This window comes from Ixodes scapularis, unplaced genomic scaffold, assembly GCF_016920785.2.
Source record: "Ixodes scapularis isolate PalLabHiFi unplaced genomic scaffold, ASM1692078v2 PGA_scaffold4__175_contigs__length_147842914, whole genome shotgun sequence".
NCBI lineage: Eukaryota > Metazoa > Arthropoda > Arachnida > Ixodida > Ixodidae > Ixodes > Ixodes scapularis.
In genome coordinates this window covers 17,814,481-17,837,142 of record NW_024609879.1, presented here as the reverse complement: position 1 = coordinate 17,837,142, position 22,662 = coordinate 17,814,481, and the positions used below count along the sequence as shown (strand labels likewise).

The 22,662-nt window shown below is 46.4% G+C and overlaps 1 protein-coding gene across 1 annotated transcript; it reads right to left on the bottom strand.

Annotated features, from left to right (window-relative positions):
- Positions 1-2,464: 2,464 nt before the first annotated feature.
- On the bottom strand, positions 2,465-22,212 carry LOC115332826 (4-coumarate--CoA ligase-like 7). The gene is made up of 6 exons (XM_042293513.1): positions 22,084-22,212; positions 17,754-17,955; positions 14,488-14,591; positions 13,236-13,454; positions 2,649-2,918; positions 2,465-2,605 (listed from the first exon to the last, which is right to left on the bottom strand). Exons 1-6 carry the CDS (start codon positions 22,210-22,212, stop codon positions 2,465-2,467), a joined length of 1,065 nt encoding a protein of 354 aa, XP_042149447.1.
- Positions 22,213-22,662: the final 450 nt, after the last annotated feature.

The window sequence follows — 22,662 nt, the reverse complement described above, 5'->3', positions numbered from 1 at the left end:
CGACAGGCTTTGGGCTGCCACGGAAATGTGGCTAACAAAGCCGTCCAGGGAGACCTAGGATGGTCTAGCTTCGAAGCCAGGGAAGCCAACAGCAAGATAAGCTACGATGCACGACTCCGCCACATGGATCGAAACCGATTGGCCAAGAACCTTGTTTTACACATTCACATGAGTGGGACACGAACAAGGTGTCAGAAGCGCCTCTATAAAGTATAAAAAAAGCATGGCTTCTTTACAGAACCCTTAGTGGTACTGACGGGTGAGAGGTTGGAGTTTAAAGTGAGAAGCAGAGTACGTGAGAGGGTGCTCTTCCAGTGGTCTGAAGCCGCTCAAGCGAAGCCAGCGCTGCTGGTGTACAGTAAAGACAAGCAACTGGTCGCGGCTGAGACCCTGCTCTGTGACAAGAGCTTGGGCAGCCGCCTTCTGGTCGAGGCGCGAGCGGGTGCTCTACGAACTCTGGTATACTGGGAGTGGTTTGACACCAAGGTGGTTTCCACGATGTGCCGCGCGTGCAGAGAAGAGCCTGAGACAGTTGAACACCTTGTGCTCTATTGTGAGTGCCTGCTGCCAGCCCCACTGGTAGTTCACCGGCTTCACTCAGAGGCGATGCTAGCATGTGCCCTGGGTTTTAAAACGACGGTTGACTCAGACAACCTGTATACCGGCGGGGCAGACGACCCTCCACAAGACAGGCATGACATTTCTACCATGAAGTGCGTGCAAAGGACGGAATCGCGCCTGGAACACTGGTGGAAGACAATTTAGAAAACAAGCTTATGGGTTTTTTTGGCTAGGGCACGAAGACTCTTCGAGCTCGCCCGGTATAAAGGGAAAAGGCGCATCATCATCATCATCATCATCATCATCATCATCATTACAAAGTTCGGCATTTTCCGTCACGTCGCTAATTATTCAACAAAATGTGGGTCAAAATATTCTTTAAAAATACTTTTAAGAAACTTTCGCCAGCAATTTATTGTTTATGATCGCGGCGCTGGTGAGGTAGGCTCTGATCCAACAGGCGATGTGGATTTGGCTTGCCTGCCGTGGCACCGCGGATGCATCGCAGTGAAAACACAGAGAGCTTTCAGAAGCAAAAAAGGTATAAAGGGTCTGCTTTCTTTTAAAAGTTCTATATAAAAAAACATATTTTTGCTCTCTTCTTTTTTTGTTTTGGTTTTCTTTTCACACCTTTTACGGCGTGCAGTGAATGAAACTCGAATTCAAAATCATTTCATGGTTCCTTTAAATTGAAGCTTCACGAGTCCTCAGAAGAATAGGCTTTCGGTGAACAAACCAGATTGCGCTTAATAAAAAAAAAAAAAACTGTCACAAAAGTACACATTTATACTGTAAGCATATACAAAAGAAAAACAAAAAAAAACAGCTAGATGAACAACCGCTGTAGAAGAACAAGGAAAGAAAAGTTTATTTGCATTGTACTGCGTTCAGAACGGTCAAAATACGGTAAATTGTGTAAAAGCATGGAGCTTATCTTTTTGGAGAAATTGCACCGAGATCTAAAAATCTGTCTTTTTAAAGTGGTACAAAAGCCGAGGGACCGAACATTGAAGCATTTTCTTCCCATAATTAGATCTAAACGTGAGAATCCTCTAATTTTAATTATGGCGGGTAAAGGAGAAGAGATAATTGTTTTAAAATATTGGAGTTCCATTTGTATTGTTGTAATGGCAACCGCGAAGCAGATCCGCTTGTTTTTCTCAGAAAATGAGCGTGAACGTTTTGACTTGAATCTCCAAAGTGACGGGGCTTCAAGCGTTGGCAACCGCCTAGCGAATGCGGTTGAAACGCCTGTGCGAATAGGCGTTTTTAGCAGGCCATCAACAGATTATATATATGGCCACAGTACGACTCTTGGTGGGCGCTAAAGAGCATGCTTCGAAGTCTTATTGCGAGCTAACGGTAGCCATGCCGCACGGCAACTCTGTGCCAAAACTGCCTAATGAGGCATTAGGGGTTTTGTGTCCACGGATGTACTCTCGATGACGTCACTGCATCACCTGACACTGAGACGCCATCAGAAAGGTGCGCTGAATGCGTTGCATTTATAGGTGCTCTCTGAACTGTCACGTGACACCGACGTCACACGGTGGTGTCACCTGATACTCTGGCGTGAGACTTTGATGTCCTGTGGCACCATGACGTTAAATGACATCACAGTGTCGCGTAATAATGACGGCTTTATATGTTTCCAAAACCCTCGCAACGTCCCATTCAGTGATATTCTTACTGTAACTTCAAAACGAGGAATGCTAAGTGACCCTACAAACGGTAGGCATCAGAACGCCTTTGGGAAATGCCAAATCGAAAGGTAATTTTTTACTGACTCATTAACAAGAAGGTAGCCATTTCTTACCTGTTCGTACCCAACCATCGGGAGTAATTGTCTGCGATGTAGCTTCCGGGTGTCCATAATAACCCTTCATAGAACATGGCGTCTTCACTAGCACTTCTCCTTCTTCGTTTTGTCCAAGTACTTTTCCACTCTTGACGTCAACAACCTGATGACAACCGATATCAATAGTGACCAGCATATCGACAGTGGAGAAGTGATATCAATAGTTCCGAGCTGAAATTTGAGTATCTGGACACATCGCGTACTCATCACTAAATGCAACCGAACTCACCTTAATTTGTACCATCGGGGACGGAAATCCAATGCCGTGCCCACAGGACGCGGCCAGGGGAGGTTTGCATATCCCGCCGACTTCCGTAGATCCGAAAATGTTTTTGACGATGTACAGATCAAACAACGGTTTGATTTGCCTTAATATTTGGGGCGTGATCTTTGCGCCACACACAATAATAGTCGTTAGACTGTCCAGCTGAATTCCTCGCTTCTCAATCGCCTTGGCAAGCAGCAGAATCCAGTGTGGAGTCCCGAACACCGCTGTCACCTGCGGCAAGGTGAGGGGAGAGGGATTCGAATAATTCGGTTGCTCAAATTGTATTCCGAAGGGAGCTTGCATTCCGTAGTGGCGAAATGAATTCTACACATGCGGGTCCAGGCGCACACTACTTTATATACATTAGAATGTTTTGCGCCCTATGATCATTCTGCGAATACATCATAAAAAACGACAGTCTGCAAAACACTGTCTGAGGTGTTTTTCTTGCTTGTACTGTAACATTGGTCATAAAAAGACTGTCTAGAGACATGATCCAAGCATGCGTATGCATCACACCAAACATGTTTCAACATGCATGGGGCGCGTATCCGCATATATATTTGGCATTGTGTGTGCTGTGAACGCCGTGTCTTTTGTATGCATGTATGTGAGCAGTGGGACCGGTGGGAAAAGAGCTGTTCCGAAAACCTACACCATATTTCAAGTAATATACCTGTTTTTAATCGTGCTCATGACTAAATACCTTTCATTTTTGAAGAGTATAAAAATGTTATGGAAAAGAGTGATATGGAGAAGGGGTACGGTGCACCCTATCTGAAGGGAGTTCGCAGCACTGATCTCCCGCTTTAAAAATGCTATAACGGAAGTTGTTTTTGCGATAATGCCGAATAAGTATTGCATGTACCAATGCTTATTACTTGGAAATACACTACTTGAACGTTTAGTATAGCATACTATTCTTTGCGTAGCGTCAGCGAAAAATTACGCCAATTTTTGCCCGTCTTCGTTTACTTGCTCTGCAGATCTCCACAGTGTATTTGATCATACAAACAACCGCCGTTTCGACTATTAAAATTAAGAAAAATGAATTAATAACGTTTAAATGAGATAACGATGAGTGCCGATATTAATTAGTATCTGGTTTTGGGTCACTGGCGCTACATTTGGGCGTACGATGAGCTTTAAGAAATGCGTACTGTTTATTTTTTTTTTGCGTGAAAGAAACTTTGTAATTTTCTTGGGGGTAAAAACACTCTGTACTTGTAACATTCGTAATTGCAGAGGCCGTCATCTGAGAAGGAGTGCCTCTGGATGGTCGAGTATTTCCGCAGGAGTTTCTGGGAATACTTTTAAGAATCCGTACAAATAGGGAGGGTATGGGAAAAAAAGAAATTTTTTCGGGAGCAAACTGCCAATCACGGCAAACGTCAGGAATTACACATGTAAAACAGACTTGTATAGTGCTCATTGCAAGTAATCAATTTACTTGTAACATTTTAGGATTTTTTGTAATAATTTGATTGCATTAATTAGGAAGTAATCGCAAGAGTAATGGGATTCTTTTTGGAAGAACTAACATTACTTGGAACCGTTACTAGTTATTTCTTCCTTCTGTAATGGTGCCCTTTGTTTCGAAAAGTTAATAAAACCTCAAATCAAGACACCGGCAGAAGGGTAGTCTAATCAAATTGGCGGTTTCAGAATATCAGTATTTTCTAGCTTGGAGATTCTAAATTATTAATGGAGAGTACGATAGACCCGTTTTGGAACCGGAAGAAAAATATATCGTTGGGAAAATCTGATGTAATCTGGAGAAGCATCGGTTCCTTTTTTCGAGTAACGGTCAATTTCCTTTTTTTTCTTGTAATCAAGTAATCTAATTGAATACTTTTTCACCAGGAGTAATTTTAATCCTTATAGATTACTTTTTGCTCTCCTATTGAAAAATCCGACAAAAACCTCCAGTGGTATTCGGTTGAAACGGGCTAATTTCCACTCATTTTCACCAGAAACCACCGTAGTTTACCAGTTTTTTGGTGAAAATATTACCGACCACAACTTTTAGTGATCAGACTTCGGTGGACGTTTTCCCGGGTCTACTTTCGGTTAAAATCCGGCAAAAGCTTCCAGTGACATTTTGTGGAAACGGGTTAATTTCCACTCATTTTCACCAGAAACCAGCGTAGTTTACCAGTCTTTGGTGGAAATATTACCAGCAGGAACTTTCGCTTGGAGTTTTACCAGGACCACTTTCGGTTACCCGTCGCTGGAGTCCTACCGGAAGTCACTATCGTTTGATGGACACCGAACTTCACCGGAAGTTGACGCAACGGGAACGGCTAAAGGCAAGGAAGCAAGGCGAGCAGAAGGACTGAGTTTGTAATGGTGGCCGCAAATGCAGTGGCATTCTCGTGAGTGCGTGTTTTTGGCTCGAGACGACGTTTTAATCCTGCAAGAAGCGCGTGCAGCGAACTGTTTGGGCGATCCAAAAAGGTGGGCAGCGATCACCGGCAACTTGCTATTTGCGACAGGCAGAAGTCGGGGCCAGAGCAGGTACGAGACCACTCGGGCGGCATTCTCGTGAGTGCGAGTTTTAGCTCGGGATGACGTTGCAGTCCTCAAGAAGAGCGTACAGCGAACTGTTTTGACGATCCAAAAAGCTGGGCACTTTCACCCGCTTTCATCCGAAACCAGTTTACCAGTCTTTGCTAGATTATTTGCCGGCAAACAGATTTCGCTGGAATTTCCCCGGCATCGGGTTTCCAGATTTCGCTGGAATGTCACCGGCAGCCACTTTCGTTTACCAGACTACCCGGTTTTGCTAGAAATCTTACCCAAAACTGGTGACTCGCTTCCCTGTTTACCGGACGAGCCGGGGACTGGGTGTGTAATTATGGCGCTTCGCACCAAGGACGAGCCCCCAAGCACCCTCTCTCCCTCGCATTGGGTTCGTGGAGAACATGCGAAAAGGTCGTTTTGCTGACTTTTTTTTTTAAGAAAACGGTTTCTTTGTTTGTCGACGAGCAACGGCCGGCCAGGAACGAACGCTGAGCCTCGGCTTCTCGTTCCATGTGTGCGACCTGTATCTTTCAAAGCAGCTGGTTGTACAGATGAAAAAAAAATATTTTTCCATGACCTGCTTTTTACGCCTCTCTGTCCGTCCGTCTTCAGAAGCATTCAGAGAGCAAAAAAGACTCTGCCTAAGAGTTCTCAACGTCGGCGGATGTTCGTTTCGCGGGTTCGCGGCTTTCGCTAAGCGTGCCACTGATAGTGTGTGTGTGTCCGCCTGGTGCACCCGCGACGACGGCATCAGGGACGACATCGTGAGTGTGCCCGGGATCTCTCAACGGCGGCGGATGTTCGTTCCGCGCAATCGTGGTTTTCACTCGACGTGCTACTGACAGTATACGTGTGTGTGTTCATGTGTTCGTGTGGTGCATATGCGCGGTTTTATTAGTTCAACTTTCGTACGTCTAGGAATTTACCTAGCGGCATTGTGAGTACCTTAAAAGATATCTTTTGTGACAAAGGACTCGGTTGTTCCTATTTGGTCTGATTGCTTTTGTCTACGGCTGTGCAAATTGTTTCACTGGTATCGACCCTGTTAAATAAATACATAAAACCTTCAGGTCTATATGGACTGACCACTTTAATTGTTACCGAATCGTCCAGCATCTGGTAAACATACACCAACCACGGTTCACAGGCTTTTTCCTAAGTGCCTTCCGTTGACGTCCGAAAAGAGAAAAAAAAAAAACACGGTAAATTTCGGCCAGTCTGGTGATCTTCGGGTAAATTCTGGCTTTACTGGAAGTGAAAAGAGCCCCAAAATCTAGTGAAATAGATTTTTACTTGAAATAAACTTCCGGTAGAAACCGGTGATATTCTGGTAAAATAATCTGGTGACATTCCGGTAAACTACGGCTTTACTGGAAGTGGAAACAGTCCCATAATCCAGTAAAATAAACTTTTACTGGAAATTGCATTTCGGTATAAAAATATTTTTCAATAGGGTTCACAACTCAAACTGTGCCTAGGTGTCCTCGAACTTGTTTTATGCATCTTGTTTCTATGATTTTTTTATAAGAATTCGCAGAAACATCCGGCGTGGACGTAGATTAATCATCAAGCTCGTGACTCCTTCCTCAGGCGTGATTCAATAAATCTGTATTTGCTTTTTCTTTGTGTGTGAAAACTGCACGTTGTGCTTCTTGCATGTAAAAGATATACATAGGGGAAGGTTACTAACACCTTAAAAATTTAATTTTTAGGGTGTTAACCAGGATTGTAAGAGCATTAATAGTACTAGCACCCTTAGTTTATTAGCCCTGGGACATCTGTAAAAAATAATTCATTGAAACAAAAACGTATTGCTGCTGTTGGGTTCATAACTCAGGATTGATTTTTAAACAGTTAACTTTTCTTATAATTCGGCCTATCGATTAAAAGCATGCATATTTCCACATTAACAGACAAAACCGAATAAATAGAGAAAATAAAAGGCTGTTATTTCTTGATAGCATTATGTGAAAGAAATTAATGTGCTAATGAAAATCCTGTTGGCCTGGCAGACTCGGCGTCCCTTCGCGCCAATGAAAGACTCATCGACACATGTTTCATAGTTGAATCTCAACGAGGTTTCATCGACATGGCTACGTTTTGCCAAAAAAAAACATGATTGCATCGTCATTCATGAACCACGGTGACGGCAGCGATGTTTATCGCGCAGAAAACAAGACAAACTTACTTGTGAGAGTTGGTTCACGGCTTCCCGCGTATAGTGCATCGGAAAGCACAATAGTGGGCGTTTCAGCAAGACTTAACTTTGTAGGGTAACAAATACGGTAACACCAAATACGATTCTACACAGAGTGAAGTCTCACAAGAAACAGAAGGTTCATTAAAAAACCGGAAAGCGTTTTGGCAATGATCGGTGCCCGGTGATCGCCAAAAATGTGTGTACACATTGTGAAATATTAAATATGAAATAATCTAGATCTACTCAAATTTAGTCACACCTTGGCTGTCCACATTGCTGCAATTTTAAACGATTCAACTCAGTCTTATTTTGAGTTTTTTTTTTGGCAAATATAAATTTTAGAGTGGCTTTCCCTGTTGTTTCTTTTTAATTCAGAAATTTCTCGCTAATTGCTGGTGAGGTACTTAGGGCTAGAAAATCGCGTGATTAAATATCACGCAACCCTGTTAGCATAGGAAATATAATTTGCGTGTCATATACCTTGTATTTTCTGAATGCATCCTCAATTTCGTTTGCATCGGCAGATTTCGATAAAAGGACAGTCTTCGCTCCAGAGGTGATGCAACCCAGATACGTCCGGAACGCAAACGTCGATGATATAGGTACGCAGGAAGCCACGACGTGGTGGTCGATGGATGCTTGAGAAGACCTTCACATTTTGAAGGAGAAAAAAAAAAAGAGACACACAAAAAAAACGAGGGCTTAAGAACTGATTCACGGCTATTGGTACTACCACACCAACACGTCACAGTGCACTCGCGATGTACCTGACGACATTTTCTCTGCCTACGCAGCTGGTGTGAGCAGACGGGGGTTTCTTTGTTTTTTGGGTGTATATTCTTTGTTGTATATGTGCATTGCGCATAAGTACCCCCCCCCCCCCCTCCAAAAAAAAAAAAATTACAAACTTTGTTTTTTATTGCAAAAGGTAAATTTTGCATCGCCGATCTCTTATTCTACGCCCAAATTTCGCGCTAGCGGTTCGAACCACATGAAAAAGTTTCAGCACTAACCGTTTTATTATTCAACAGTTATACTTGACTTTCTGATATTTGAAGCAGGGAAATGGGGGCCGACAGAGCCCTCGAATACTTGGAGCTCTATGGCGCCAGTTACGCCAGTTACCGGAAACGGGCAAAAAATGGGCCCCATTTTCTTAGGGAAATTTTCAGAAAATAACTTCTAAGTTTTGAATAAGATACGGGATAGTGCTGAAACTTTGACATCTGATGGGGACCGCTAGCGGTAGATTTTGGCGTAGAATGATGAAGAATGAGCGTTCGGCAATGCGTAGTAATTGTTATTGCTTTAAAAAAAGGAAAAAGAAACAATTTTGTTGCAGGGTTACAGGCTGTATATTGTTTTTGTTGGTGTTATTGGTGTGTTCGCCTATAGAAGTCTGCAAGTACCGCCGCTGGATGCCGCCACCTTGCGGCTTGCGTGATGGTTGCCAGAGTGCCGCCCGAACAAAACAAATTCCATTCACGGTGGCCAAGCAAGCATTTGAACCGTGGCCGCTTGCAAACGTGACTAGAGTGCATGCTCCGCCAATACCACAAGAAAAACAAAGCCTGCGCCACCTCACCTCCTACCACCCCCCCTCCCTTTACGTCACCACTATAGTAGATCAAGGCAGCGCCACCTAGCATGCGTAAGCATTGTGGCCTTGACACCAGCGTCTCTCGCAGGCTCTCCCAAAGAGCACGGCGACGCCCAAACGAACGTTCGCCCGCTTGCTCTGCGGCGTCTCTCACTGAGCTTCGGCCTGTTTGCCGCTTGGGTGCAGGTCGGGGATACACAGACGATGACGTCACGTCCAGGCCATGTCTCGTGTATTGGGCCTTTAGTGCCGAGCAAAGAGTGCGGCGTCTGCTTCGCGACGTAGCGACGGCTTTGCGACGTCGGTTCCAAGAGAGAGAGCGGAGGAAGCGCAGCTCGCTGCCGATGGAGCGGGACGATATCGTGAGTCAGCAAAACGCGCACGCTCAGAAAGAAGCGCAGGAACGCAGCACATTCACTGTACAGTATTGGTTTGGTCAGTTACAGTAAGCACACAGAGACGATAGAGAGTTTTAGGGAACCGTGTTTTGCACATCCGATACGGTACGATGGGCCCTCCGGTACTAACTGCGCATGCGCTACTGCAGAATACTCGCATATGCGCACTTCGTACCGGAGGGCCCATCGTACTGTATAGGATGTGTAAAAGCGGTTCCCTAAAACTCTCGAAATCAGCGAAGCGACGATGCAGTTTTGGCGCTCGGCTTGATTTGCTGTATTGGATCGTGGCATCGACTGCGGTAATGCGAAGCGGAATTACACGCCTCGCAAGGGGGCTCATTTTCTTCTTCTGCGCATGAGAAAGGAAGTAGCAGTGACATCAGAACGCCGAGCCCTGATTGGCTGATCGCGACCCCCTATCTGAGCGTCGTCTGCTCCTTTGCAACGTCGTCTGCGTCTCTCTTACCTTTCCTGCGACTTTCGGAAGGTAAGGTGACCCCCCCGGAGCATATTAAAGAATGAGGAAGGAGGAGGAGTAGGAGGAGGAGGAGGAGGAGGAGGGGTCTACCCTCCCTTCAGTACCCTTCCCTCCTCCTCCTCAGGAGCTGCGCTCCAATTCGGCATTACAGGGAGTTGTAAAGGGCTTTCATTTTTTTACAACTATAGCAGACGCGCATCAAGGAGGGAAGTCAAAGGACTCACTGGCGAGGTGTCCCGAGGCGCCGAGGTTTGTTTTCTAAGAACCGAGAGGTGAGGGTGTTAGTGTCCGCAAGTTCCCTCCCAAACACTTTTTCCCTCCTTTCGTGTGCGGCGAGACCCCTCATTCTTTAACGGCATGGGCAAGTTGGCGCAGTTAACGTCGTCTGCTTTACGTCTGCTAGTCAAAGCGATGGCTGCTTTACCTTTCCTGCGTCTGCCGGAGATTCACCGCTTTTTCAGCGGCGAGAGTCACCGTTGCCTCGGGAAACAAGCAGATAACAAGAGAAAGAAATTGACCTCTTAATCTAAAATTGAGGTCAGCGATCAAAGTATAATACGGGAAGGGTTCACAACGGTCGCGCGGGCATATTCCATTCAGCACGCCAGCCGGTCGTGGGCAAACGGTCGCCGAGTCGCGGAGTGCCTGCTAGGCTTAACAGCCGTGCTCGCTTGGTCGCGTTCGGTGGAATCGTGGCCGTTGGTGCTTTTCCCGGGTGTTTGTGGATCTAGCGTTCTTGTTCGCGTGGTCTGTTTCAAGTACTTTTTACTGTTTTCTTGCTGCTCGAAGTCGGGACGCGTGTGAAGCGCGCGTAGAAAAATAAACGTTCGTGGGTCGTCGCGACCGCGACGCTGTCGGCCATGCTGATTTGATCGTAAGAAGTGCGTAAGACAGCTTCGGAGCTCTCGGAGGATTTCGTCGTAACCTGCTCAAAACTTGCGAAAATTTCGTTTCGTGAATACGAATTTGTTCTTAAGTTTTGTCTTACGCACATTTTTGGCGTAAGATCGTTTTGTGAATCTGGCCTCTGCACTTCCGAAAGTCGCAGAAAGGTAAGACAGACGCAGACGACGTTGCGAGCAGACGACGTTGGAAAGGAGCAGACGACGCTCAGGTAGGGGGTCGCGATCAACCAATCAGGGCTCGGCGTTCTGACGTCACCGCTACCCCCTGCGCAAGAAGCTCACGAACTTTCCCTCTGCATAGGGAGTATACGTCTGACTCCGCGAAAATCCAAAAACTTTGGCGCCGACAGCTTTTCCGTGGTAGGAACGGCTGGACGTACGCAGCCTCGGCGATCTCTTTTTTGAATTGAGAGAGATGGTCGCCGCCATCTATCGTCGTAGGCAGCCCTCGAAACAGTGGAGATAGCCGTCTCTTCTGTCTTGGCGAATCCGGTATTTCGGTGCGTCGGCGGCTGCCCTCTCCGTCGAAAGCAGCGCGATATGCACATATGTGTTGTCTCAGAAGAGGGCTGTCTCCACCGCTTGGGGAGAATTAGGTGCTCTACAGACGCGCTGTCTAGTACGTTATCCTATTTTTAGACCGGAGGTTTCTGAGAATACTTTCGAAAATGCCTGAAAATAGGGTGGCTGAAAAAAATGAAAGCCGTTTACAACTCCCTGTAACGCCGAATTAGAGCGCAGCTCTTGAGGAGGAGGAGGGAAGGGTACTGAGAATCGCGTGTTCTCGGAGGGGGGGGGGGGGGGGGGGGTTACGTGACCCCCCATAGGTCAGGTGGGGGGGTCACGTGACCTCGGTGGGGGGTGGGGTGACATGACGCCCCAGAGAAATTTTTCGGCTAGATTTAGCGGGGGAAATTATTCCGCTAGATTTATTGGGGAAATTTGCCCATAATGCACCGCGCGGTTACGCCGACGGCGACGGCGACGCCGACGCCGCTCAAGCAGGAAACGAGCGCCTATGAGCTGCGGTCTAAAAAAAGTATCTGTTATGAGGAACAAGCCACGGCGCACCTCAGGAATAGCAAAGACATACCATAGTCGGTTGCAAGCTAAGAAAAAACCGGAAATGCCTCTCAGAGGAAAATGTAATCCTACCCCGAGAAACGCCAGCCAACCGTTTTCATGACGTCACGATTCCGTGGACCAATGGGTGGAGCTAAAAGATTGTTCTCAGGTTGCATCCGACTTTAAAGAACGATGCAACAATTTTTGTACTTTGCGCAAATACCACTTAAAATGGATCCCTGATGTTAATGGCCTATGAAACACGCGTTCATTTTTCACCCCACGCAATAAAAGTCCCAGAAAAAAATCAAAGAAAAACGAGCAGCGTTCACCCCCTCAACTCGCAGCCAGAACAAGCGGCCACGTGATCTGGAGCCGATTATATGCCGCCAGTGTTGATCATAGCCACGCGCGAGGGTTGGCAAAGCGCAGGACACGCGCTGAGTTCTAGACATTGTTATGGCCCGGCTGTTGTCGTCGTTGCAGCGATTGGACACGGGTCACTACCCGAATGCTTCTCGAGCTAGCAATTATCACGAGCCCAAGTCGAGTGCCCACGCAATGCTCGGGTCCAATCTATGAACCGCATTCAAATATCGTCACTTGGGTGTACTGCAATCTCCACGTTACGTCATCAAATTTTGCAAGGGAGAGATTGAATGAAAATGATCGCTTTTGTCCTTGAAATTACACCGCAACAAAGGAGTTTCTTGGCGAGTGGCGTTGCGTGTGAGCATCCTTGAGTCCTAGGTGTGCCAGTAAGCTCGTGTCAAGTGAAAAAACATTCCAGTTGAATATCGTTGCACAGGTCCTTTAATAAACCGATCTCACAGCCAGCTTGACTATGCTACCGCTGCCGCAATGCATCGAGGGAACTTAAGTCTTTCTGCACGTGCATGAACCTTGCTGGAAATCCGCGCGAGTAGCGCTCGAGGCGGCATGAGCAGTCTCGGGCTCTACAGCCAGCTTCTTCTGAACTTAAGTTATGGCGGTTTCACGAATCCGCCGTACGCTTGGTGAAAGCAACCTATAATGGCCGAAGGCTTACTATTTGGTTTTCTAATGGATTAAAATGAACATAAGGTTCAGATTAGAAACTTGCTGAGCATCAACGAAAACTCCCAAATAAATTAATTTTAGGACTACTTGAACAACGTGAGTTTTCGATCACGCTCATCACGTTTATAATTGGAATGACATCTTTATTTTCACTCAATAAAAAGTAAATTAGTAGGTATTTTAGGTAAAAAATTTACTAACTCGAGTTTTGTTGTTGTTTTTGGTGTTATTTTTTGGCAGTTCCTGGCATCGGTAATGGCTGACAGTAGGTTCCAGAAAAGTACGATCAATTGTAGCGTGCCTCCGAGCGCACATACATAAGTTAGAACCCACCCGGGACGAGGTAAAGAGGCCACGGTGCTGTAGTGCGTGTGCTCAGCGGCCTTCGGGCTACCCGTCGTTCCCGATGTGTACAACAGTGCGACGACTTCCTGCTTCACGTCGGACACTGGAAATTCCTGGAAGGTGTCTTCGTTCAGTTTTTTGAAGTCCAATACGGAGACAAAACCCAGAGCGGTTCCTACGGAGAAGTAACCCTGAAAGCGTTGAACACGTATCATTGGTTGCCACATCGTGTCATTTCAAGCGGTGTTGTTCGCGCGGGGAAGAAATGTCTGGGATTACTCCCCGGCGTGTGCATTCATTGCGTAGCGCGAGTTCGTCTGCTTCTTTTGCAGGGGTTGTTCTGACGTCAGTCCAACACCGAGCTCTGATTGGTTCTGATGGGAGGATAGTGGGCAGACTTCAAGGCACCTTGCTTGGAGGTCTACGCACTGTCCGTCTATCGGGAGATACAAACCAACCCCGGTTTTGTAACGGATCAGTTTTCTTTTTTCTTTTTAGTTGTTTGTCATTGAACGTTTCGCTGTCAAATGCAGACCGCTGAAATCTATCTGCGGAATGCTGTAACTAGTGGTCAGCACGAGCCGAACCTGATGCAGTATACGTGTTTCTGCCCGGCTTTTTTTAGGTGAAATTTTAACACCAAGTGTTCTTAGCGAAGTGCGCGAACCAAAGCGCCGTGTGGTCGGCTTCTCACGCTAAACCAGCGGCAAAAGAGCACCTTAGGACACGGCTTTGGCGGTGCTGGTTTAATAACGCGATGGCTCCTAACTTCTACTGTACTTTAACATCTTCGAAAGTGTCGTCGCAACTGATGATAAATAACCAGGGTCACAACTCGTATCGTCACAGCGAGGCGAATTCATGGTCATGACGTCACGGTAGGAAGCCACATCCGAAACGTTTTGGCGCTAATACTTCGTTTCACCGTAACTTGGCAAAGAGCAAAGGCCGCGGCGCCCTCGAGCCAATCAGAACGACGGAGGCGACGCACGTGACCGCCCTTCCCGGAGGAACAAGGGCGAGAGCTGCGTCACTTTTGTCAGCCCGTAACTCAAAATTTGTACAAGGCTGTTTTCCCCTCTCCGTGGCTGCGGCAGCAACTAGTGAAATAAAGTAGGGTCACGTGTCTCCCACCCGCACTCTGATTGGCTCATTGGAACCATAGCCTTCACCGTTTGAACGTAACGGTGAGACCCTTTTAGACTGCCGGAGTGGCTAGTGTACCTTTACGTCCACCTTGTTACGAAAGTCATTGAATCGTTTAACTTCATTGACTGTGGTGAGGATGTGGGCGGCGTTGCTGTCTCGAATCCTGTGAAGAATATCATCTGAAACGAGTAAATTAAGATCGGCAAATGAATGATCACATGCTGCGGTGGTTGTGTCCACCGTATGAGCCGTATTTACAAAAAGTCGTCGCGGCGATTGCAAAGTTCGATGACGAAATTGGGGGATCGCATTGTTTACAATGCCAACAATGATCCACTCTTAGTAAAAAGGGTATCTATAGTCCTCCCTAATGGGAGGAATGCTCTTGTAACCTATGTTCCTTTAGAAAGGAAGAAACTTTTGTCCTGAAAGCAGGGTAGCAAAGTTCCTCCGTCGTCTGCATCTCAATATGACAGCCCCTAATCGAGCAAATCAAGCTCAATAAGGCCTAACGAGGAACGCTACGTCTATTGTGCGTGGTGAGAGAAGCAGCAAATGAAAGCGAAGCACGAGCTTTCCGCGAACTGCATTTGTTTGCGAAGCCAGCTTCCTCCCGCAGGTAAACAAATACGTGTTTCGAAAGCAGTTACTCAGTCTTCTCGTCGACAGCGCTACAATGTTAAATGGAGACAACCGATACCCAGTCATTTCGCTCACTCTACGTCTTAACTTTGTTATTACTCGTGCCACAATGCCTTCGTCAACCGCGCATCACGGAAACGTGATAAACCATTCGCGAAGCCAAAAACCGCTCCGAAAAGAGCAATTTCGAAGCAGCTATATGCAATAGTTGCTTCGAAATCAATAATAAATTAATAAATTATAGCGTAGCATGAAACAAGGTTAAATCGCTTGCCACCAAATGGCAGGGTCAAGCAGAGTGATTTCACGTAGCTAGGCTAGGTGGCGCTAGGTACCGCCCAATTCACGTTCTATAAAAAATATTTTTATTCGTTCACGCCACTATTGCGCTTCGTGCATTACTCACATTACTCATATTAAAAGGATCAGCTGAACATGTACATTCAGAGTATACACATACACGGCACATACTAACAACATCAATCCATCAACCGACTAACCCGATTACTGCTTTGAGCTCTGCGTTTCCGCCTTTTATACTCGTCGTATTGAAGGTACGGATTTTCTCGGTGACCCTAAGAGATAAATAATACTCCCAGCATGTTGATTTTTTCTTCAGTAATATTATACATCTGAGAGTAGTTTGAACGGCTCAGGGGATGAATTTATTAGTCAAAAGGAAACGCTGATGCCCTAATTCTTCGAAAGCCAATACAATATAGCCCTCTACTGCGGTTCTCAGCCATGTGTTAACTTCCCCGCACGGCATGTCGCAGTCAGTATTTCTATTGTAGTGTTGTTTTTTTCTATTTGTTTTGCTCGCGTGCGGCTGCAACTGTCGTCTTGAATTAATCTGTGCAGAGTGGATATTCACTCAGGTGGAAGCGAAGCTTCACGGGCAGAGTAATCGCTTTTCGATAAACTTGGATGAACTCAAAGCCGCGACTTGCGCCAAGTGAAAAGTGTACGGAGCTACGCGGTGGCGAGCTCGAAAACTTCTTGCAATCATCCTTGCGCGCCACTTGGAGGGCAGTTTCTCCAGGAACCGTAGTATATTTAAACGGCAAAATAAATAGCTTTTTTTTGTTGATTTTAACTACCATCATTACTTAATGCTCAAATTCCAAACTGTACATATACGTACTTTAAGTCACATTTTTACACTCTTCAATCCTTTCTCCGGAGCGCAATCGCTCACGGGGAGGAGACAACAGGAGATCGCAGACGACAGACACATTGGCTGCTGTACGATAGGAGCTACGGTTTAGACCAGCGTTCCAACACGACTATCCGCAGGTCGATCAACTGCATCTTAAACCCTCAAACGGTCTTAAACTCCTTAATGTAAATCAGAATTACTACCTGCGACACTCCGCTGCTGCTACCCTACACAGTTCAGGAGCAGTTTTTCTTTTCATCTCTTAAAGCTGATATTAGTTCTTCAATGTTGAAGGCACCGTCTGTGGGGACGAGGTGGTCACAGTGTCATACACCTTGACTGTCTAGGTTTCGATAAAACAAAACTGGTCTGCAAATCGTTGTGCAGCTTTTTTTCCGACTTGTACCCAGACGAAACGCCATCGATGCGTGTGATAGGTGCAGATCCCGCTTGCCCATAAACACATGAAGGATTCTCAAATTTGGGTTCTAGATTTGTTTGTATCCGCTGACATAGTTGTCGTCCCAGTGCTTAGATTACGGGTCGTTTTTTTTTTTTGTTTTTTTAGCACATCGGGTTGCTGCTGAATTCATTTCTTTCAAGTATATATATATATTTTTTTAATGCTGGGCTACTTTCTTTGGAGTTTTCGTTCGGCCTGTCTTCGCACTGCACAAAGAGAAACGTGAGGTCAGGCTCTGGATTGTGGTCTGGGAGCTTTATCTTGATGGTAGCTTGATCTGAGCTAACCATGGTTGCTTGTAATATGGGTTCTGAAGACGTTTCCATGTGTGATTAAAATAAACTTCAGTGGGTAACGTAGCTGATATGCTGTTTAGTTGCATGAACTCCATACCGCTCAAAAAATTTCGGATAGTGCTCGCTGCCCGTCGTATCGGGGTATGTCGTTCATCTTACGCATAAGCCTGTAGAATAAGCAATGATGTCGATGGCGCAATACGTATCAGGAGATCGAAAAATATCGGAGCGTCGTCATTTGCAACAGCAAGGTCGCACTCTTCGAAACATTTTTCTAAACCCCGACCATGACTATCATCTCTGCTTGATCCCCAAAGGCTGTGATGTGCATTACAATCACCACAGAGTAAGACTAGATCGTCACAACGTTTACTTATTTCTTTTACAGCTTCTGAAACCTAGGTTTCATTTTTTCCAGCACGAACATATAAAGATGCCACGCACAAACTTTCCCCGGCCATCGTGACACGCGCTGCTGTGAGTTCTAGTATATCTTGAATGCACAAGGTCGCTTGAATGAATCTAGGGAAAGTTCGGAAGCCGTAAACACTATTTGAAGTGCATATAAAAGCAGTGTAAGAAGACCAAAATGCTTAACGCAGTAGAAAAAACGTGTACGTGGCACAATCCGCAGACAGGAATGTCACATTTACAGTTTCTCCGTCGCAATCTCGCGTTCCCCTTTTAATTTTCAGATTGAGTTGACGAAAGTCAAAGCAACAAACTTCGCCTTTCTACGAAACATTTTTTCCGAAAAGTCACAATCACATTTTCTCCTCACCGTTTGACAAGATCGGACTGGATACCACCGCAACTCCCCCTGCGAAAATTACGCTGTACATGACGATCAGGTTTTCCAGGGAATTGTCCAAATGTACCAGGACCATCTCGCCTTTCTTAACGCCGTGACCCTGGAACCCAGCGGCATATCGCTGACACACCTTGAGGAGCTCTGCAAAAGTGATCTCTTCGTCGTCCCAGACCTGCAATATGTTTACAATTTAGACTCCATCCGGGACAGCCTTGTATGGCAATAGCGTTTAGAAGACAATACATGCGCAAAACATCGTCGTTAAAGCTGGACTCCATAAGGTAAATATGCTGCGTCACGTGACGTCCCATGACGCCATGGTATCGCGTGGCACTTTGAACTCGACTTTATGGCCAGATTTGGTCGGGAACTTGGCGTCACGTGATATGACGTCGCGCGACCTGACGTCAGGTCACGTCCGTGACATTACGCCGCTATATTTAGAAAGCGAATTGACGTCACCTAACCTGACGTCACGTGTAGTTAATTTCTCCACTAAATCTAGTGCGTAAATGCACTTACGGACGGGCGTATATCTGGGAAAAGGGGTTCCCTTCCAAAAAGCTTTAAATTCATTTTCCCTAGTTTTACACACAAGTTGCTCGGAGGAGTTGCAAGTTAGGCGGACATCGAACGTTTGGAGAGTATTGGTGCTGTTCGATTACAGAGAGGTAGATATCGTGATCCAGCGGAAAACTACTCTTCGTCGCTACGTCTCCACAGAAAAGAGCGAGTGGAAATCGTTCTATGCCCGGAAAATGTTGCCACCCCTGTTTTTGCGGGTAGAGTAGCGGCATCAATTTCAACATTCGCGCCACTGACGACAGCGGCACAATGTTGCATAAATGAATGGCCGTGGCGTGGAGGAAGCTTTATAGTAATTAAACCAATAAACGCATTTCACGTCTTTTCATAGCAAGAATTCACGTCGGCGCACACTTCCAGCTTACAATGCCAATAAACTAATACCCGGAAATGTTTGTAAATATATCAGCTTGAACTTTAGAAATAACTAGAACACAAAGACAGAGAGGACAGGATATGACACACAGCTGTGTGTCATATCCTGTTCTTTCTGTCTTTGTGTTGTAGTTATTTCTAAAGTTCAAGCTGATATATTTGCAAGTATGTACCAACAAGCTCAACTCTTAACCGTTATTCAGTAACTAATACCCGTGCCTCACGGGCAACTCGAATGCCATTTGCAACGAATGACATTGGTTGGTCGGCGAATCATCTCGCAACCTGTCGCGCATGGAATGCGCCACGCCCGGAGTGTCGCGCGCTGATTGGCCGTCGGCTCAAATGTCATTCATTTTAAATGGCATTTGAGTTGGCCGGGTATAAAGAGCTATTTTTTCTGCTTGTATTGTTGCTAAGACAATACACCCCAAAAAAGTGGAGGCCAACATGCAATTAAGTACATTAAAAGAACGAAATAAAACGGCGGACTGTTTTAACGTATTTGTTTTATAGTGACAAAACTGAAGGCGCCACTGCAAAGGCTTAGTAAAAGCTTCGAGGAGCGCGACATCGGGGCGCCCGGGAAACCAGTCACCTCAAGCTATAAAAGTTGCTTAAAATTTTTTTTTTTTTTTTTACATTTTGTTTGAGTCTTTTGAATGCAAGATGCTCTCTGTCGTTTTGTGTGTGTGTGTGTGTGTGTGTGTGTGTGTGCGCGCGCGTGCGTGCGCGTGCGTGCGTGCGTGCGTGTGTGTGTGTTTGTGTTGAGCGTCGTGAACACGCGCATTTGGTTCGCAGCGCACACGTTTGGCAACTGGCCAACTGATTGAAAAGGTTTACTCCGACTTAACATAACAAATTAATAACAAAAGGTACAGACGTTTCGCCACCTATGCAGGTGGCATCTTCAGTATACACGGACACAAATGAGGTGAGGTCGACCAGTCTACTTATCACACACGTCCCCGTAAACGTCCGGCAGGGGGCCACGGTTGGTGTTGCACACCGATGAGTCACGGCGAATGCACCAGGACTCGACGAATTTTCTTTGCCCCCACCTTTGTTCTCGGGCCAGCGTCGTCGCATTGTCCAGGTCGAAAACTGTGTCCTGTCGTCCAGCAGTGTTCGACAAGTTCCGTCTTGGACCCCGTGGCATGGGTGGCCTTGGCAACGTCCCTTTTGTGTTCTTTCAATCTCGTTGCCCTCTTTCTGCCCGTTTCGCCGATGTAGGTCGCGCCACAATCCCCGCACTGCACTTTGTATACGACCCCCCTCTGACCGTCTGCAGAGGTGCGGTCCTTCGGTTTCGGGAACACATTCGCTAAGGTATAATGTGCTTTAAAAACAGTTTGTACGCCCAGCGGGCGCAAAGCTCTCCGAACAGCATCTGACACGCCCTGGACATAGGGAATAGATACAATAGACGTTGCCCGCACTCGTGACTCACTCCCCCTTCCCCTCTGCATTCGCCTCTGCGTATCGTTAATAAACGTCCTCGGATAATGGCGCCGCTCTAACGCACAAACCACATTTTCTACCTCTTGCAACCGTAGCTGCTTGTTAAACGTTCGGAGAGCTTTGCGCCCGCTGGGCGTACAAACTGTTTTTAAACCACATTATACCTTAGCGAATGTGTTCCCGAAACCGAAGGACCGCACCTCTGCAGACGGTCAGAGGGGGGTCGTATACAAAGTGCAGTGCGGGGATTGTGACGCGACCTACATCGGCGAAACGGGCAGAAAGAGGGCAACGAGATTGAAAGAACACAAAAGGGACGTTGCCAAGGCCACCCGTGCCACGCGGTCCAAGACGGAACTTGTCGAACACTGCTGGACGACAGGACACAGTTTCGACCTGGACAATGCGACGACGCTGGCCCGAGAACAAAGGTGGGGGCAAAGAAAATTCGTCGAGTCCTGGTGTGTTCGCCGTGACTCATCGGTGTGCAACACCAACCGTGGCCACCTGCCGGACTTTTACGGGGACGTGTGTGATAAGTAGACTGGTCGACCTCACCTCAATTGTGTCAGTGTATACTGAAGATGCCACCTGCATAGGTGGCGAAACGTCTGTACCTTTTGTTATTAATTTGTTATGTTAAGTCGGAGTAAACCTTTTCAATCATGAATTCACCCGGCTTTTGGAACATTTTTGCACTGGCCAACTGGCCCAACTTTCCCAGCTTCCACTGTTCTATGGTGCCTGAAGCGCGTTCCCAACTGGTATGATTAGCGTCCTATGCTGCCCATACATCAAAAAAAGGCCCGAAGTAGCAACAAGTGACGTCACAGCAGCCGAAGTGTCACGCTCTTGGATGTCGCGGCTAGTCCTAGAAATGCTGGCAAAAAGCGCGAGCAAACGCGAGTGTCGCTGTCGTCGCGGCCTCCCAACTTCTGGCTGCGGAAGTTTCCGTGAACATTCACACCAGAGGGTGACCCGCAGCAGAACAGGCGTCTGCCACATCCACCTCCGCTGCTGGAACACCGCCAGAATTGCGGTCGGCGACAGCATGGCATTTGTATGACGTCATCCGGCAGAAATGGAGAGACCAGTTTTTTAAGTTGAAAATATTCAGCAGTCGGAGACGCGTTCCAGGCGACATAGTTATACCCCTGTCTCACAATAGAATGTTATATTAGTTCCGTTGACTGACATTATGTCTGTTCGATTTGTCCAGAGAGTTCTGATCTAGTTTTTTCCGAGTTCAGAAAAGTGCCGGGGTCGTGCACATAGAGTTATAATGTAGCTAGAGGTTCAACTTGTGCTAGTGTCTATTCGACTTCCTGGACACAAGTTGAAGCAGACTGCAACCAGTCTACTCTTGCAGTGCTCCTGTGCAGTCCTATAGGGGAACGCGCGTTCATTTTGTCTTTTCGCCGGACAATACCATATATCGCTTTTGTTATTTGGGTCCTATACCAAATAGTATATACCTTTATTAACATTGTAATTGTGTAGTTGTTTTAGTTACAGCATTTTTCTTCATCAGGGAACGATGTTTAACTTCGCCATATTTCAAGCCCTAGCCTCTGTTCCACAGCAGGTATGTAAAGACGAGCGACGAGTGACGTCCTCGCCCCGTGTTGGTGGTCATTCTGGATCAAACCCCATTTGTTATTGCCGAGAAAAACAAACTGGTGGTGCGAAATGCATATACCAGTAGGTTTCAGAAGGTGGCCTTACGTCATTGGTAAGGCCGCCATAATGGACGTTGATGTGACGTCAGTGCAAGCCAGACATTAGTTAATTCGGTATCGGGGGCTGTTCACGAATCAATTTTATCGGCACAAATATATGCAAGAACACTGTTACATTCGACGCATGTTGTCAAGCTTACCAGAGCAGTTCGGCAGCCATATTGTTCGAGGCGCTGTTTCACCACCTGGTAAACCGTCATTTCCGGCACGGGTTCCGAAGGGTACGGAGAATAGACGACGCCATTTTCGATCCGGGCCTTGAGTGTCATTTTTTCTCAACAAGTTTAAATGAAATACCTTAAAAAAATATATATATACAAATTTGTAGCGTTCGAAGTGATAGGCAATCTACAGGGTTAGATCGAGGAAATAAAACCCGGTTTCTCGACTCGAATAACTGAACTGCGCATCGCAAAAAGCTGAATCCCCGTGAGTATGTGAAGCTAGTGGTTTTGATCAAATTCGAAAGTGTGGGCACATGACGTTACATGAATCAAAGCAGACTTGGGCAGTAATCTGTTTCAAGGAATGGATTTTTGTAATCTGTTACTTTTAACGCGAAAGCATTAACAGTCCAATGGAGCAAACCGACGTCATCAGCTTTAAAGCCGCACCAAACGGCACCTTCCCGTGCCCCGATGGAGCGAAGCCTGTCGTCTCTAGCAGAAATCTCATGGATCCATTCGCTGGCGCGCGTCACCGAGGAACGAGGCTCCCTG